The following is a 19,751-nucleotide window of genomic DNA, read 5'->3' on the forward strand; positions in this document are numbered from 1 at the left end:
GAATGAATGAGTGAGTGAATAAACTACTGAATGGATGTCAGAGGGCTGTGCTGGGGTTTAGCAATGTGTTATTAATAAGAGCCAGTGGAGGAGTATTTAAATGTGCGGTACCTGGGTTCTAGCAATGCATTACTAATTACAGCTCAAGGAATTTTCCTTAGAGCATTCATTCAAACTGGTTTGGGTGTGAATTCATTGTGACATGGGCAGACCACTGCCTGACAAATTCCCACCCCGAGATATTTGCAGAGCAAGAGTTCAAAATAAAAAAACACATATCCTGGTGAGTTGATCCTAGTACAACCTGGTAATTCAAACACACTTGCTAAAGCTGGTCCAATTATTTTTAAAGAATCTAAAGGGATTTTTCTGTGGTGAACACCAGCTGTCCATCACCTGGTATCTTCTGTGCATGACTGGAAGATTTTCAACAGATAAAAAGGCAGGACCTTTTTTTTTTGGGGGGGGGGGGGAAGCCCCACATGCCCCTGCCCACTGAGAAGGGCTGCATTTTTCAGATGCACACCCTTCTACAACCAGGTGAGGAAAGGAATTTACTCACTTAAAGCTCCATGCAAGTGCAAGTTCCAGCTTGTTGCGGGTGAAAGAGCCTGAAAGCTTTGGTCCCACTCTTCAATAGCATGATTTTAACTCTGAGGGACTGCTGATCCCTCTGAAACAGCTGGACTGATCAGCAACTCAAATAATTCCATTTATTTTCCAGTATCAGGCCTTCACTATAAACCTTTGAGTTTGCTGGGTTTACAGAGGCACTGAGTAGAAGGACTGTACAAACTGGGCTGTCAGCACTGAAGATCACAGTTTTACACTGTGAACAAGTGCCTCCCTCACTGCAACATGCAATAAATAAAATTAAGCTGGACAAGGGATTGATCTTCATTCTGAACTAGAAAGGAAAGTTGTCTTTGAATTATTTCAGGGCAAGTAACCATCAGAAGACACAAAAAAGAAATAAGATGTGACTGCTCTTCCAGAATTCCCCAACATAGAGACAGTCTGGTCTGGCTCCCATTTGCTTCTAAATAAATGTTAAAAACTAGGTATGATAACAAAATAGATATGAAAATATATGTTGGAACAGAAATATTCTTTAGCCATGCAGTTATTACTTTAGAATTGGGGATTGTTCAGCCTGGAGAAGCAACGTCATTGTGACCTTCCCTGGAAGGAGCTTCAGGAGTCCACAGGAAAGATGGAGAGATACTCTTGACAAGGGCCTGGAGTGACAGGACAAGGGGGAATGGCTTCACACTGACGGAGAGCAGGTTTAGATTCAATTAAGGGAATAAATTGTTCCCTGTGAGGGGGCTGAGGACTTGGCACAGGTTTCCCAGAGCTGCTGTAGCTGCCCCATCCCTGGCAGAGTTCCAGGCCAGGTTGGATGGGGCTCTGAGCAACCTGGGTTTAGTGGAAGGTGTCCCTGCTTATGGCAGGAGGGTTGGGACAAGATGATCTTTCAGGTCCCTTCATTTTAACTTGCTTTAAATTCACATTTTAAGCTGTAGATTAAAGTTTGGGATTTCTTTATTGTTGCAGGGTTTTTTCATAATTATTTTTTACATGAAGAAAAACTTTTATTGCAAGAAAATTATATATGGTCAAGAGCAAAAGAAGGAAGGCTGAAGAAATGTTGACACAATTTTGATTGCAAAGAAGGAATTCTGAGGTGAAGACACAACCATTGTACTAAATCTGTACAAACATCTAGGAGGGAACATATCAAGGGTGAAAGGTACTAAAAGTCTTTCATGAAATGGGAAGGCAAGTAAACAAAACTGTTAAATCATCATCTGATTAAGTAGATGGAGATTCAGTGCAGAAGCCTGATAAAACAATTTTTTTCCTGTGCCTCTAAAAAACTTTGAAAAAAAAAATCCAACCTTGATTTAAACCATTAAAGATGATTTCAATTTCAGTCTTTTTGAAAGAGGAATGCAGAGATGCCTTTTCCCTTAATTCCTTTTTTTTTTTCCCTAGTTCTGTCTAACCCTCACCAAGGCACAGTGCATTGCAGAAGGAGAAAAATGAGAAAAAGATCATATGTAAAGCATGAAGAAAAGAAAGATGATGAGAAAATAGAGATGCCAAATGTCCTCAAAGAGACCAACCTTTCCTGAAGTCAAACAGAAAGGATTTGAACAAGAATTTGCCTTCTCACAAAGATAAGGAATGCATTTAAAAGTGACATAAGCAGCAATAATTGCATCTTTTTTGTTCTGGGGGCTTGGGCAGAGGTCATAGACTTATTTCATTATCATGGTATCAAGAGAAGAAGAGAAAGACAGTGGTAAAGAAATTTTGAAAAGTATCAGCATCATATAGAGATGAAACAAAAATTGGGAGAAACCTTTTTTTACACAATATATTTGACTCTTTTTCAGACAATTTCAGGGGAGCTTGTGGACCTCATCTATTCTGATGATGCTGGGGCACAGAGACATCAAACTGAAGGAAAAGAAAAAAAAGAATACTACAAATTCCTGATTTATGTTTAGAGAGAAAAAAGAAAAGGAAAAATTGCCAGGTTGCACAGCAGAAACAAAACAAATTGCATGTTTTGGAGGAAAAACAGAAGACAACCACAGGTGACTGGGTTAACAAACCACAAACCCATAGGAATACGCAGACACAGGAGATAATTGAAGACTACAGGCAAAATTTGACAAAAGTCAAACTGAACCAACTTGTAAATGAAGCATCAAGGATTGCATTATACATGGAAAAACAGTACCAGTTCATGCAGCTTCAGCTTTTGGAAGGATTTGATTTGCAAAAGAGAAGTAAAATTGTTCTACAAAAGATGGCAAAAGAAGGCAGGAGGGTATTTACCAAGAAACTCAGTGTGTGTGCATGTCTGAAGAAAAGAAATATTGATTGGAACTGCTGGATAACTTTACACACACACACACACACACACACACACACACACACACATATATATATATATATGTATGTATGTATGTATGATGTATGGATGTATGCATATGTATATGAGAGTCATAGAACAATTTGGGTTGGAAGGGAATTTGAAAATCATATCATTCCACCCCATGCCATGGACAGGGACACCTTCCACCAGACCAGGTTCTCCAAGTCCCATCCAACCTGGCCTTGGACACTGCCAGGGATGGAGCAGCCACAGCTTCTATAGGCAACCTGTGCCAGAGCCTCACCACCCTCACAGGGAACAATTTCTCCCTAAAATCTAACCTAAATTTTCTTTTTCAATGTGAAGCCATTTCCCCTTGTCCTGTCACTCGAGCTTCCTTATTTGTAATTTTTGGGTGCTCTATTATCAGTCTCATTGGTATGCAGATGGGAAATTATTTGCTCAAATGTCCCTAAATAGAAAGCTTAAAGCAGGAATAGCCTCTTACATAATCATAAGATTAAAACCAAAGGTGCTGTAAAATCTCATAAATGAAATGTAAATAAAACATAATTAAAAAAAGAAAATCTACTCAGATAAAGAGCAAGACATCTTCAGTCTTGTTCTGTGTACAGAAAAATATACAAATATATATGTATACACATATATAATACATATACATATATATAATTCATATATATAAAATTATACTTACACGCAAATTTTCCAATATTTAAAGCAAAAAAGTCAGTGATTCAGACACTCTCCAGAGACTGAACAGCACTATAATGATTTTTTTGCTTCTGATTTCCCACCCAAAGGTGCTACATTTCCATTTCAAACTCTTATGAGAACAAGGTCCAAATTACCTATATATAAATTCAATTTAGCATAATTTTAATAGGTTATGACAGAGTTAATCAACTTTAAGTGGAATCCAGACTGCATTGTTGAATGGAAGGTAGGAAGGACCAAGGGAGACTATTTCTAGTCACATAAGAAGTAAAACTTCAAATTAATCTCGTTCCTTTTTCCGTTCAGAACTGGAGTTTTCAAGATAGCTGAACAATTAGGTGACAAAAAGATACAGAAAAATGGCTTTGCAAAATCATTTATCCTTCGTGTAATTCAGCCCTTGTTGAGACAAGGTTTTGATGTTGGTAATTGACAAAGCTGGGCTGGTGATGAACAAACTCGACACCTGGCTCTTTTCATACTGATCCTTCAGTCTTTCCAGATGGCAGAGTTTACTTCTGTTCCCATCTGTTCCTTTTCAGTAAGGAAAAGAGAGGAAAACCCAAAATTGCTAAAACATTTTATGGCTTTTAGAAGTATCTTTGAGGTTCTTTTCAAGTCCTTTGCTCTGGACCGCATTCCTGAGGAAGGCTGGCGATGGCACCTATGATTATTTGCCTCGGATCAAAGGTAGGACGCCGGGTTTCATTTTTCAGATTTGGTCTGACATAATTCATCTGGATGAGAATTTAATGGATGGAAAAACTGAAAGAGCTGGAGTCACCACACCAACACCTTCTTGCAAAAAGAGAGGAGAAAACAAGCGAGGAAGAAAATAAACAAGCAAGATCAGTATCAGACTCTGATTAGATAATTTTTGACAGGTCAGAGCAGAATTTTGGAGAAAGCTTTGCTAGTTCAGATTTGGAAAACTGTTTCTACATTAAGAAAACTTTTTTTTTTTTTTTTGTTTTTTTTTTTTTTTTTTGTGCAGATACAACCACTCTCATTTGCCTGGCTTTTGGCAATAGTTTCTCTATTGAGTTCTCAGGTCTTGACCCTGGTCTAAATTTTCACTGCCTCAAGATGAACTTATTCCCTGGGGGGCCATTAGGCTTCTTCCATGTAAGTGGGTTCAGAATTAGGCCTCTGTTAAATTAGTTATCTCCAGAGCTGGTAACTGGCTGTTCAAGAATATTCAGCAACAGGAAAATAGAAGCTGATGGATGGGAAAAGATGGAAAAAACCCAAAGTCAAATCTATCAATAGAAATATGCCAGGTAACCAGAAAATAATTTTGGATGCTTCTTGTAGTCTATAAGTTTCCATGTATTGCTAAAAAAATTAGTTAATCAGGAGAAAATTCAGAAAGCAATTAGAGTAAACAAATCTCCCTAAATATCTATAAATATTTAGGGTGTTCATGAATAAAAATGAAAATAATTTAATTTATGGACCTGGCTGAAGGAAGGTTGTGGTGCCCATGTGTACTCTGCTCTGATAAGACCGCACCTGGAATATTGCATCCAGTTCTGGTGCCCCTAACAGAAGAAGGACATGGAAGTGTTGGAGCAAGTCCAGAGGAGGCCAAAAAGCTGATCAGAGGCCTGGAGCACCTCGCCTATGGAGACAGGCTGGGAAAGCTGGGGCTGTTCAGCCTGGGGAGGAGAAGGGAGTGGAGACCTCACAGAACCTTCCAGTATCTGAAGGAGATACAGGGAAGATGGAGAGGTGCTTTTCATCAGGAGCTGTAGTGACAGGACAAGGGAGAATGGCTTCAAACTGAAAAGGGAAATTTAGGTTAGATATGAGGAAGAAATTCTTCCCTGTGAGGGTGCTGAGGCCCTGGCACAGGTTGCCCAGAGAAGGTGTGGCTGCCCCATCCCTGGCAGTGTTCCAGGCCAGGTTGGTTGGGGCTCTGTGCAACCTGGGCTAGTGGAAGGTGTCCCTGCCCATGGCAAGGGTTTGGAACTGGTTGATTTTTAAGGTCCCTCCCAACCTAAGCCATTCTGTGATTCCTGTAGAGGACCAGGAAGATTTCTGATTCCAGTCATCCTAAAGTATCATATTGCCTTAAAAGGAGCTGGAAAAAAGCTGTAGCTTGGTTCATGTGCCTCACCAAGCAGTCTGGACACCTGAGAGGAGCTTCTGGGTGTTTGCATCAACCTGGCAGAGCAAGGGACTGTCCTCTGTGCTCACCCTGCAGGGTGCTGGCTCATACACTGCTGTCTCTGCTGCTCCACCAGAGCTGCTTTACACAGCAGCCTGCAGGGTGTCTTTGAGCAATTTGTCCCTGGAGAGCTTTGCGCTGCCATCCAAGCAGAAATAAGGCTGGTTATCCTGGTGCAGTTTTGCTAATAGGTTGGAGGATCTGGAGACTCTCCATGAGGGAAGGTGTAGGCCTGGTAATTTGTATGAAGTTACCTCCTGGAACACTGTCCAGGCTACAGACACACCCACCATCTTGAGTAGATGGTACTGAGCTCTTCAAAGAACTACAGAATTACTGAGGTTGGAAAAAACCTCCCAGATCCTTGAGTCCAGCCTGTGACCAATCTTCAGCTTCTCACTCAGCCCAGAGCACCAAGTGACAGGTTCAGTAGTCCCTTGCAGACCTCCAGGGATGGGGATTCACCACCTCTCTGGGCAGCCCCTTCCTATGCCTGAGCATCCTTTCCATGAAGAAATTCCTCCTGATGTCCAACCTGACCCTCCCCTGGCACAGCTTGAGGCCGTTTCCTCTTGTCCTGCCCCTGTTCCCTGGGAGCAGAGCCCGATCCCCCCCAGCTGTCCCCTCCTGTCAGGAGCTGTGCAGAGCCAGAAGGCTCTGAGCCTCCTTTTCTCCAGGCTGAGCCCCCCCAGCTCCCTCAGCCCCTCCTGGTGCTCCAGCCCCTTCCCCAGCTCCGTTCCCTCCTCTGGACACGCTCCAGCCCCTCCATGTCTTTCTTGCAGTGAGGGCCCCAAAACTGGGCCCAGGACTCAGGTGTGGCTTCACCAGTGCAACCTTTCTTTTGAGAAAGAGCTGTTCTCCAAGAACAGGCTATTTATTAAAAATATTTCTGTTACTTTCAACAATGACACATTTTATTTTCACTTTTTCATCAAAGAATGCCATCACAAAAAGGTAACCAGTAGAATTTAACTAAAGCAAAAAAAATAAAATTGAAGCCAAACCACTCATATAAAATGGTCTCTTGCCAGCTGTCCTACTGCCACCCAGGACTGTGTTGTTGCTAACAACTTGCCCATGGGAAAGCACTGAGTCCTGTAGTAATGAATGGCACTCAAGCTGGATGGGGTATGGTATGAAAATTTTAAGTGGAGTGGTGGAAGCCCAGTCACTTGATGAATTTAAAATTAGACATGACAGAGCTTTGAAGAATATTCTATCTGGCTGGCTGGGATCTTAGAGAGACAGACCGTATTAGGAGATATTAGACTGTACTAGAGATGGATTTTGTTGGGTTTAATTCTCCAGTGCTGAGGAATTTCTCTTTGCCTCTTAAGCCCAAGAGTCCCCTGTGAGGCAGAAGCACCATGCCCTTGTTTTCTCTAGGTTAATGTGCTTCACTAGCTTTGTCCTTGTAGCTCCAAGTACCAGTTCCCTGGTCTGTGGATGGCTGGTGGATGAGTCAACAAGAACACAGGGTTTTAAGCAAGGGAGAAGCCTGAAAGGTTTTTAAACTTTGGTGCCCAAGGAGACTTAGTTGAGATTTATTAGAACAAGTGGGGAATGCTTGGTTTCTGAGTAACTGACAAATTCCAACAAAAAAAAAAAAATGTTGCAATTTTTCCAATCAAAATACCACTTATCTAATATAGGCATATTCTTTCCCCTTCTCTGATTTCTATGGCTCAACATACTAAAATGCTTTGGATGTGCATTCATGGTTTTCAAAAATCCCCAAAAACAAACCCCAATACACAAATTCAAAGTTACAGCCTCACAAATATTAGTAGGATTGCCTGGGTGCAACTGAGCAGAATTTGACTTGCAGTCAGGTGGGTTTCCATGTTTGCCCTCATCCTGTGTTAATCAGAAATGCATTGGAACCAGTGGAAGTGCTGGTGTCAAACAAGAGTCAGGAAAGGCACAGTCTGAACCAGAGGTGCAAAGAAAGATTGAGGTAAACAAATACACTCACCAAAGGACAACGAAATCAGTAAGATTTAATAACAGTGGCTAAAAAAAACAGATGATGCTGAAAATTAATCAGCTTTTATTTCAGAGGAATGAGGCAAATGAGAACCTCTGGCAAAAAAAAATTGACAGGAAGATTTCCTATTAGAAGAAGGACAGGAAAAAAAATCACTGGACTTTAAACCATTTCTGTTTCCCCGAAACTCAAACTTTTCCAAGGGAGACCACTCCCTATCCCAACATGTGAAAAGCAGCTTTAATTTCTCAGAGCAACATTTAATTTCATGAAGCTTTTTTTTATTTTCATTTTATTTTAGTAAAACAACAACAACAACAACAACTCTCCAAACTCATCTTGCAGTACTATTTAGATAGTTTCTCTTTTTCAGAGCTTGTGATGGTTTGTCTTTGAACAGGAAAACTAAACATATTTCCTGAGTGTTTCAGACTTAAAAAGGCAGTTTGAACAGCATGGGAACACAGAAAGGTAGTTTGAGCACAGACATTTCCTCTGAGCAGAAAAAAAGTCTCTGCCCAGATTAATTAATTTATAAATACATTAATTATAATTATATTAATTATAATTATATAAATACATTATACAAAATAACATTTTGTATAAATAAAGTAATACTTTGTTCTAAGCACATCTAGGAAGAAAGACATATTGAGGCAATATTTCCTAAAGATGTCCCTATATGATGAGATTGTTTTCATGTCTCTGATAAAGAGTTTTACTCTGTAAAAATCATAGAAACATAGAATGGTTTGGGTTGGAAGTGACCTCAAAAATCATCTCAATCTGAAAGTGTTAAAGAGTAGAGCTGAAGAAAAATGAAATGGGAGAAGGAATGGGCTGCAAATGGATAGAAAGAATGGAAAGGATAGAAAAAAATGCTACATAGAAGGACAGAGATTTGTTATAATCATGAAGAAAATAAGATTCAGAGGAGAAAGGCCTAAGATAATATGTCTAGGAAAATCAATTCAGAGCAACTGTATTAAATGTTAGGGAGGAAGTTGGAAAGGTATAATACTGAAAATTAGCTAGCTATGATTTAAACAAGGAATTAGTGCTGGATTTATTAGCTAGAAGCTATTTTGCAGTAGAAGGGAGACACAAAAGAGAAAAATAATGAGTGCAAAAAGTCAGTGTGATTGCAGAAAGCAGGCAAATAGAAGAATGTTTTGGAACATCACTTTTATTCCTGAATGCTCTAGTGCCACAACATTTTGGATGAAATTGAGGGAAGTCAGAAAACTGAAAAAACATAATTAAGAAATTGAAGGATATGCTTAAAGGAAAAAAATTACATTAACTCTGTAAGAAAAGAATGAGCTTAAACAAAGGACAGCTTAAGTCAAATATATGAGGGATATCTTTAGCAAACAGTAAAAGAAGGAAAGTTGGTCAAGATGTTCGGGGATCTAAGTGGGATAACAGGCAAATATGGATAAACAGCAAAGAAAAACCACCTTTTGAGGAAGATTTTTTTAATGTTATGGAGTTATCTGCAACATCCATTTGGAAAGCCAGTCATGTAAAATCTGACTGTGCAAATTGTTTGAGAAATGAGTGGAGGAAATAGTTTTACTTCTCACAGGAGCTGAAAACACTGAAGTAGGTAAATATTTTCTAACTTTTAAATGTACAAATCTAGGAAAGACCCCTCAGCACATGAAATGATGTCTCCCTCTTAACAGCTCTGTGGTTTGGTCTCCATCAGATTTATGAGGTCTATATTTGGCACCTAAAAGCCAAAATATCTCATCTTGGTTTGGAGCAGAAACCAAATACTGCCCAAATCCCATCTCTGGAGGAGACAGAAGCTGATTTTGTCTTGCAGCTGTGTCCATCTCCTGGGTGATGCAGAATTCACCAGAGAGGATGTTTTATTCAAACTTGTCTAACCACAAAGCTTTTCAAAAGAAGTGGTTGGGCTTAAATTTCACACTCATAATCTGAATTCATGTAGAGTACAAAATACTTCTTCCTTCTGCAGATCTACAGTTCCCTGTGAGTTACCTCTGACTCTATCGATTCAGACTTTTGGCAAACGTGGTTGAATTTTTTCTAAGGCAATGCCTAGAAATATATATTTTTGAATTAACTAGATTCTCGCATGCTAACTCAGCTAATGTAAGATAAAACATGTAAAATCTATAGCAAGGTCAGACTCAAAATACAGGAATTTATTGCTGGAAGGTGTGAAAGAGCAACTGAGAAGAAGCACATTTATTGCTGTTGTTCCATTATGAGCAACATGCACATTGGAAATGTTGGAGGAGTGCTGCAAATCTTACCCTGTGGGCTGCAATCCTTCCAGAGTGTTTTTATCACCTCTGGTGCAGGTTTTTTAACAGATAACACAGATAAGTTATTTAACAGATAAGTGGACTTTGCTCTGCAGAATGTGGGCATTTTCACGGCTACGCAAGCAGCGACTCCCGCTCTGCTGGATGGAAATGTGGAACAGCCTGCCATCCTTCCCGTGTGCCTTGGAATGCAACCACCAGACTCCTTCTCTGGGCCTGAGATGACAAACAGCAAACTCTGCTTTGACATGCTCAGACACACAGCCTTCCCCGACGCGGCAGCTCTGTCACGCGTTCCCTCAGGTGGGAATTCCACATACAGACCCAGAGGCTGAGCTGGGAAAGATCCTTCCTCATGTGTGTGAAGAGGTGGAGAGGAGATGGAGGCAGGAAAAGATCAGAGAGGGAGGTGTATATGGTCATGCTGTGATCCTTCAAGTGCTTCCTGCCCTGAAGGAAAGGGCCACCTTTCCTGACTTGCTTGTACCGTGTGAAGGAGAGAAGGAGACTCTGAAATGAACTGCATGCTTGCGTGAGGTTTTCTTAGTTTCTTGGGAAGTGTAATCTCCTTTGAGGCTTCCTGCAGAGGACTCCCTTTCCCCTATGGACTTAAGGCTCATGATACAATCAGGAGCATAGCTGTAGATGTTCCTCCTAGCACTCATTTCACAACCTTGAAACTACTCCATATCCACGCTTAGCACTTCTCTCTTCACACGCACATCCCATCTGTCCCCTCAGAAAATGACTGATCCCCGCATCCCCCACTGACAGATGCATGAAAAGTCTCCCACACAGCAACAGCTGCCATCCCCCTCCACCAGCCCTTCCCACTGGCTGCTCCTGGACACACACACATGGCCAGGCAAACATCTGCATGGACACCCAGATGTTCCAGCTCCTTGCAAGCAGATTTCTCTGGCTGTGTCATGGCTGCAAAGGGTTCAGGCAGGCACAAATGCCCCACGTTCTCCACACTGAGCACAGTTCATTTGCTCTTGCTTTTTTCCCTTTCTTGCAACAATGTATTGATCCCTTTCTCTTGTCTCAGACAGCTGACAGGTTAATGCCACTGTTTGACTTTTATTTTCCTAGTGGAGGGAGCAGAGTGGTCAGAGGCCAGGGGAGCACTGGTGGCAGTGGGCTGAGCAGGCTGTGGTGTGTGATTTCAGGCCATCTGAATCCTAGTGTCTGAGAGTGCGTCTCCCCCTCATGGACAACTACTTCACCATTCCCTCCACCTACAGCCTGCCATGGTGGGAAGTTCACTCTCAGAAGAGAAGAAAGGTCCTTTCTGCAGACTGCAACCAGCTGCAAGATTTGCCAGGAGAAATTATCCTGCTGGAGAGCTTGACCTGGACTCTGCAGTGGGAAACCAGTGTAAAATACAGGACAATGGGTTCCCAACACAACCTATAGCTGCATGAACACTAATTGCTTATCATTTTACAGGCTGCTTGCTTTTATTTTAGCAGGAATTTGTCCTTGCAATGAACAGAAAAGGGATCTACGAACCATGGTCCATAGGACTGATATTATTTGAGGTCTGGGCTCGGAGGCTTCAACCTTTAGATTTAGAGGTTCTGTGTGATCAGACTGACTTCCAGTGCAAGTTCCACAGGATTACTCACAATCTTCTCACCAGCTACACCAGCTATGGGTAGAAGCAAGAACTTTCCTACTCCGTGCAGAACCCAAAGTCCTAGGTGAGCCACACAATTTGAAGATGTTTTTAGATCAGATTTGAAGAACAGCTGTTGTCAATAAATGCAATTGTTTTGAAGGGAGATAAGTTCCTAGTGCTTCTCTCTGACACTCAAGATGTATCCTCTGTTTTCAGCCCTCAGCCAACTGCACATTACTCCATCACTGCTTCAAGTCATGGAGAAAGCCAGTGCTTTCCTCTTTCCCTTGACTGACATCTGTAGTTCTTCTTTGTGCTTCAGCCCAATAGTTGTTCATCCAAGAGCCCTGTTAACTTGTCCCAGAGAAACCTCTCTGCCCTTTGTCCCAGCAGCAGTACTCAGAGTTTTTAACGTGTGAAAATAAGGTGCGTTGGTATGCTTCTGAATGAAACTGGTTTAAATATCGTAGTTAAATCTGCTGGGATTTTCTAAGGGTTATTCAGCACTTCTTCATAAAAGGTCTGCAAAAAACCTCTAGTGGAGAGCCTGCCTGCTGTGCAAGTCATGCAGAAGGCAGGTACATCTAGAGCACGTCGGGTCCTATTGCTACCCACGCACCAAACCATTTTCCCGGTTAGTCATCCTTTCCTACCCTCCTTCTCAATGCAAACATTGCTTTCCTAGCACTCATGAAACTCACCCCTGGTGTTGGCCTTACGTAAGTGATTTCGACATGGAGAGCTGTGCCATGAATGCAGTGGACACGTGATGCTCCTCGCAGCCTCTGGTAGCCACCCTGCACGTCAGTATGGCCTCCTGGGTGGCTCTTTGGGACTTCCACACAGGCCTTCATCCCTTACAGCAACCCAGGGCTCTTACACACCCTTCAAGGGTTTCAGCTTCTTCCCAGATTGTCCTCATCACCTGCAACTCTGGCAGTCCCATAAGCACAACACCCATTGAACCTATTCACCCCTGGCCCTCGTACATTCCATGTATCCATGTGCCTATCATCAAGGTCTGTATGGATTTACCTGTGCCCTTGCACCGAACTCCCAATCTGCTCTCCTGGTCCACTGCATGAACCTAGGGCCCCTTGTACACTTAGCCTCCCTCACAGCAAGAGGCAAATAACAAGAGGTGTTTTAAGCCTTCAAAAACTTTTTCTTACTCCTCATCACTCTTCCTTCCCCCATAAGTGGTTTTCCTTCTCCCAGACCACCACCCAGGTCTGCAGTCCTCACCTGTACTTCCCTCATTTCCTTTGAGCATGCTGTGTGCACAAATCTCTCTTATCAGACACAACTTTTCCCTCCCTTCACCTTCCCTTGCACAGCCCTTGCAAGCAGGCACAGCCTGAGAGGTCCCTTCCTCGCTCCCACACAGCTGTGTGTCAACCCGTGCTGAGCTCCTTGCCCCTTGTAACAGGAACTGTCATTCCCATCCACTTCCACCTCATGCCCTACAGCTCCCAACTCCACTCACCTCCCCACACACTTCACACTTTACTTTTGACATCAGCACAGCCATGTGGCTTATACGGCCCTCCAGGTAGTTTTTCCTCCCATTCCTTCTCCTCCCACCCCTTTATATCTTTGGCCATTTCTCCACCAGCACATTTGTTCCATTCCCTCTTGCTGTTTCACTCAGCCAGTACCTACCACAGATATGCAAACACATTTGTTATGTCTGTTGCAACAGAAAATTGCTCCTTTTTGTTTGTGTATATTCTCCTCCTCCCAGAGTCTTCCCATTATTCCTTGCTTGCTGTTCCTTGCCCCAGCTGCTTTCCCTGTAATTTATTGCCTGTTTTTCCCCGTGTTGCTCCTACTCCCCAGTAAAGAGGCATCCCCAGTTCTGCTGAGCAAACCACTGCACCTTTGCACCACTCCCTCTCTTTGCCTACTAAGAAACAAGCCCCCAAATTTCCCTTCACTCTCTGCTCTCACCCTGTATCTCCTGTAAACCACCTCTTTCCTAGGCATTACAGAAAACCTAGCTCTTCATTTCATCCTCATTCATGCCTCCTACATTCCTCATTTTTTCCTCATTCTCGTGCTCCTCGACACCTGCCATGGCTTTATATCCTTGCCACAGTTCATCCTCCCCCTGTGACTTCCACTCTCTTGAATTTCCTCACACCGCTTCCCCATGGCTTTTTCCCCAGTTCTGTCTCTCCCTTGCAGGCAGGCAGCACACTCCAGCAGGCTTCCAGCCTGCTCTGAAATATCTCTAATTATTTACCCCTTCACATACTTTCAGGACCCGTTTCCCCTCACCACAACCTATCTCCATCCAGCTCATTTTTCCCTCTGTGTTCCTGTTCTCGGCACATGTTTCCATCACCATGCAAGCCTTGCCTTTCATACTCTGATACCTTCCTTGTAAATACATCCTCGTATCTATTTCTTGACACAATCAAAGGTGCCTCTTTTTGACGCCCCCCACAAGCATCATGTAGCTGATTATTTTCCATACCTTTCTCCAAATAGCTAATACTTCACATTTTAACTCCTCCTCCAAACATCCTTTGTGCTTTCACCTTTCTCCCTCCACTCCCACTCCATACCCAACCTCCCTCTTGCAGACCCTACCATCCTTGTATGTCCCTTTCATATCCTCACCCAGCCTCCAGCCTGTACCTTTTCCCATCTCTTTCTCGCGTTACTTCCTCTTGTGAGCTCCTAAACTTTCTGCCACCCACAAGTATCTTCTTTTTCCAGCTGATGTGCAGCAGTTTCCCTTTCAAGCTGACCACCTTTGCATGTCTCATCTGCCATTATTACCCCAGTGCGCAACAGTGAACATATAGCACTTTATTTCTGCTGTATAACACCTTCCCTCCAGTTTTTATATACCTTTATATGCACCATTTCATTTTTTGTTCCCTGAAGAGAAAAAACAACCCAACCCACAGCAGAACAATACAAACAAAACCCCTTAAACCTATGTGTTCTGCATACCTCAACATGCAGCACCCTTCTACACAAAGCAACCCCCCTGCTGGCTCTGCTGGTACCTCCACTTCTCCCCGTGTTTTGGCTCCACCACCTCCAATCATGCCTGGATTTTGTCCCCCCACCATGCTCACACACAGAGCCCCTGGTATTTACACATGTATCTCAGACCAGTCTTTTTACTACCAGCAGCTGGGACCATGCTGAACTCTTCCATTCTCTGCTGCTTTTGTCTGGCAAGGTTTTTTTTTTCTTTTTTATTTTATTTTTCATTTTCTTTTTTATTGCAATTAGATTTTCCTTTTCCTTGAATCCCATTTATAGGTGCTTCTTCTGCCACTTCTCCACTTGCAAGCTTGCACATATCAGGTATTTCTGCACCTGAAAGTGCCTCTCCTACTTGTCTGGATATTTTCCTGAAGGCACAATGCAAAGGCAAAACTTTACATACCATTTGCACTCTTCATGCAACAGATCACACGAGCCTGAGAGCAAAGAGTGTTTTCTGAAAGATTGCAGCTCACAACAATCCTCTGGACCATATAACACACATCGCTGTCTATTTAAAAAAGGGCTAGGGGGAGAAGCAACCCCCCTCACACACACACCCACACACACACCCACACACACACACACACACACACACACATACGCACACACAGAGAGTCATCTCTAAATAACTGGTTTTGCAATATAGGAACCAGAGAATGTGCACATAGCAGCCCTATTCAATCCAAAATATCCATCTCTCCAGATACTACATATTTATAGTTATAGCTTTTATATAGCTTTCCCGTTTATTTTAATGAAGGATTAAGAACTGATCAGAAAACTATCTAAACCATTCAAGGACTTTTTCCCTTCTTGGCTAAGAGCAGTTTGGTGTCTCCATAAGGACTCGCCAGTAACTGACGCTTTAAGCTGCATTTCAGCTGTTTAGATGAGAAACAGCTTTCTATTTTGCTCTCTAGATGTGCATCTCTGTTGATTAGTTGTGTACTGCATTCCTAGAAGGTACTCACCAAACGCTGGGAGCTGCAATGTAAAAATAGTTTCCCTGCAATTCCAGCACAGAGCGAGTGTATCTTTTTCACCTAGACACAGATGTGCAGGGAATCTTTTGATCTCCAGCTCTTCCCAGAGAATTTAGTGTTTGGGTTTGAGGAGAATGAGGATTGATTCAAAGGTCATGAGCAGGGTTTCCAGTGTCTGGCACACACACAAAGTATGAAAGCTCTAGTGAAGCTGGTTACCTGTGGCAGGCAAGGTCTAGAAGTTGGGAATTTTGGCTTTGCTTTTCATGGGCTCTAACTTTGCCGGAGGGCGAGCATGCTACGTGTGCTGAGGCTGGTTCTTGCAATCCACGGTCAAGATTTTCAACCCCTTTTGTTATATCTGAACTTGCTGGTTTCCCTCTTAAGACAAAACCAAAAGTCTCCTTTGCTTTTGCCTCTTAAATCAGATTTCCTGTAGCACCCCGCATTTCTCCTCCATTGCTTTCGTTCCAGGGACCCGAACAACAGTGTGAGGAGCGGGAGGAGAGGGGAAACTCAGGACTAAAGCAAACTATAGGGCAAGTAGGGGTGAGGGAAGGAGGAGGCACAATGAGGAAGGCAACATTTGGGACACATCTACCGCTTACGAGACCCCCACCTCCTCCCCATTAAACTTCTTTAAAGGACCCCTCTCCCCCCCTCCCCTCCCCGCCCTCTTAGGACCCTATTAGAAAACGTCAAATTTCCCTTACCGTGGTAGGAGTAACCATGGCATCCGTGTGAATGTTTCCAGAAAAGTCGACATGAAGAGAAAGGTGGATGTAAATATGTTCATTCAAAGTCCCAAAGTTGGTCTGCTTGGGTTGTGCAGAGTTGCTCTATGGGAGAGGAGCCTTAAACTCTGAGTCCCGTGAACATAATCTGCTCGATTATAACAAACCAGCTCAGCCAGATGGCTCTGTGCTCTGTGGATTAACCCCTTTATTGCCACACTCTGCTTTCCCTACCTACCATTTATAACAACCTTGCCTGGCTGGGGAAATTCAGAGAATGAGGAATTTTTTTGAAAATGGCAAAACCATCATAAAGGTAATTTTTCCCCCTGTGTGCTCTAAAAAAAAAAAAAAACAAAACTATCCTGTGCCTATTTTCTTTTTTTTTTTCCCAAGTCAAATTGATGGTTTTATTCCTCTTCCTGGCAAAACCTCTTCATATTATTAAGAACATTATTAGCACCAGGGAACATTTTAGAGAATTCTTTTGTTAAATCACCACCATCCCTTCCAGACTGCGATTCTCAGCAGACGAGTATTTTATTGCAGGAATGTCTCTGTGTTTGTACTCTAATGGTCCATCCACTCCCCCCTTCCCGCCCCTCTGTCCTCCACGCTCCCTCTGTCTCCCACATGCACACACATGCACACATTTTACTCACACTGCCAGCATGTGCTGCTATTCCTACTCGTGTTCACAAGTCACTGTAGGACATGTCAAGCAGGTGAAATAGAGACACAGTGCTACAGTGCCATAATCTCCCCGTCTCTCGCTCTGACTTCCCTTTTAATTTTTTTTCCAGTTATTTGCAAATCTTTGAAAAATTTATTTCTTCGGTCAGTATTTCTGTCAAGGAAGTCACCCGCCATGACACAAAAATAAGTGCTGGGAGAAACACCCACTGTTAAGAACAGACCTTAGGATGGATTTGTGTACAGTTCCTCCTGTTTTGACTTGCAGATTCATCCATTAAGGATGGCAAGTGCCAAAAACATGGAAAGTTCATCAGCAACCAGCAGTGACTGGTTCCCAAACTTTTTATTTAGAGAGATCACTCACAGAGATGGCTGATAAATTTAGCTGCATGCCTCTAAGTCTCCCTCTAAATTTACATGCTTAAGTCATCTTTCTTTTCTGTTTGATTTGAGCTTAATTGAGCAAGTCATAACCATAAGAACGTGGTCATATAAGATATGAGGTGACACTTTAAATCATAAGGGTCACCAGATTGTTTCCTTAAAGAATACTTTTACTAGCTCAATAAGTTTTTTCTGTTCCTGTTTAACCATGGATTTTTTTTTCTCTTTCCCTTCCCTGTGTAAAGACAATTTAGCCCTCTCCTGCTGTCAAAGTTTTGTACCATCTCCTTTAAGACATTTTAATCTACCTGGAAAGTTGTCACAGTTTTATTGAAATATTTACCAACATAGATTAAAATACAGATGGTGTCATTAGTTGCAATTGTCCTTTCTCTGGATTTTTTCAAGCATAAAATGGTCTCATTTAGGTGTTCTGGAATTTAAATGGTCCTGTTGAGGGGATTCCACAATTTGTATCTGTCTCACAAGTTCTGCCTTTCTCACCCAGATGGAGAACAAAAAACTCATCTTCCACCACTGTCTCCTAAGAATTCGATGCTAATACTTGCTGCTGTGCCAATAAAAAAACCCAAAACAAAACAAACAAAAAAAACTCACCAAAAAAACTCCAACAAACAAAAAACCAAATCTCATCAAAATTGTATTACTCTACATCCAATGTTTTTTTCTCACCCTGTTCCTAAATGCTGTTTCCATCCGATTTAGAGCTTTTTCAGCTAAGATGAGGGAACTCAAATTAAATCCTGTGTGTCCCCCACCCAGCCCAGGCACTGGAGTCAGATCTGAGAAATGCCTATAATGTGACTCAGCTTTTAATCTCCCGAAGTAGACAAAGAGTGCTAGGAATAGAAAACTTTCCTGTAGCTGGTGAACGAATGTTCCTCTGAAGGTAGGCAAAGGGTTAAGACTCTGAAGGCAGCCCTAGCCCGGGAACTTCATATTTGCAGTAGAGTAAAACAAAACAAAACAAAACAAAACAAAACAAAACAAAACAAAACAAAACAAAGAAAGAAAGAAAGAAAGAAAGAAAGAAAGAAAGAAAGAAAGAAAGAAAGAAAGGAAGAAAGAAAGAAAAAACAGCAAAAGAAGAAGTCTAGAAGCAAAAGACCTGGGCAGAATGGCTGCCTACCTCTGATGGGAGGCAAACCTCCCAGAGTTTGCACGAGTGGAGGGGTTTTGCCCTGTGTCTGGGTCTGTGGGCAATCAGACGCCTTGTAATTTGAGATGTGACACCTTAATCTCACCAAATATGTGTGCACTGCAAAAAGCATTGTAGACAGGCTGTTTTCACAGCCAGGGAAAATGGAGACGTGTTTGGTCCTTGCCGTTTTCCAACCTTTCCCCTACAGATGTTTCTGTTGTTCTGAAGCTGCTTCTTTCTAGGTATTTCTACATCTTCAGCTGTTATTCTGGGGGTGGGGTGGTTTTTCTTCTCATGCTAACCTTTATCATAGGTGGGTTTCATTCACACTTTAATCAGGTTTCTGAATTTTTAATAAGAAGCAATCCAGCTCCCAAATGGTCACCTTATTTTATCTGTTGCCCTTGGATCTGAGGTTCAGACATGGCAAAAAAAAGGAAAAAAAAAAAAAAAAGGAAAAAGTAAAATATTACTTTGAACAAGTCCCTGTTCTGTCTTGAGAATCTGAAACATTGCTCAAAGCATGCTGGAGAAAGTCATCTTTGAATTCTGTGATTTTAATTGGGATAATTACAAGACATTGATCTGATTAATTAGGCACTTGACCAGACTTCAAAACATGTGATATTTTATATACTTTGAAGACATGTATTTTTCTCTACATTTTAACAAATACCACTGTGATTTCGTTTGATGATAAAAAATTGAATATTTATGGGGAAGATATGCGTGTGAGTATGCAAATGCATGAACATTTTATTGGGTTTAATGCATGCCTTGGGCCATTCTAAAAGCAGGGAGCATGTTCTATAATGGTTAGCTTTTGCAACAGCACCACTTTGTGGTTGAATTCCCAAACAGATCCCAAAAAGGGGCTGTAGGGACACCACATCTGCCTCAGCAAGTCTGAGCAGTTCCCAGGATGGTTGGTTTTAATATCCATTGACAAATGCACTTACCTGGAATGGAAATGTGTTCCAGCCACATTGTCCTCTCTTTTATAAGATGGTGGGTTTGAAGTAAAGGCAAGGAAGAAGTGGGAGCAGAAGATTAGCTCTGAGCATTTTGACCAACTGA

General features: G+C 42.2%; 1 protein-coding gene across 1 annotated transcript in view; it reads right to left on the reverse strand.

Moving 5' to 3' along the window:
- Positions 1-16,781, reverse strand: part of NTF3 (neurotrophin 3) — a 47,166-nt gene extending 30,385 nt beyond the window's left edge. Inside the window, exon 1 of the mRNA XM_068190576.1 lies at positions 16,412-16,781. Coding sequence (XP_068046677.1) covers positions 16,412-16,429 — 18 coding nt within the window. The 5' untranslated portion in view covers positions 16,430-16,781. The remainder of the gene's footprint in view (positions 1-16,411) is intronic.
- Positions 16,782-19,751: the final 2,970 nt, after the last annotated feature.

This window comes from Anomalospiza imberbis, chromosome 5 (assembly GCF_031753505.1).
Source record: "Anomalospiza imberbis isolate Cuckoo-Finch-1a 21T00152 chromosome 5, ASM3175350v1, whole genome shotgun sequence".
NCBI lineage: Eukaryota > Metazoa > Chordata > Aves > Passeriformes > Viduidae > Anomalospiza > Anomalospiza imberbis.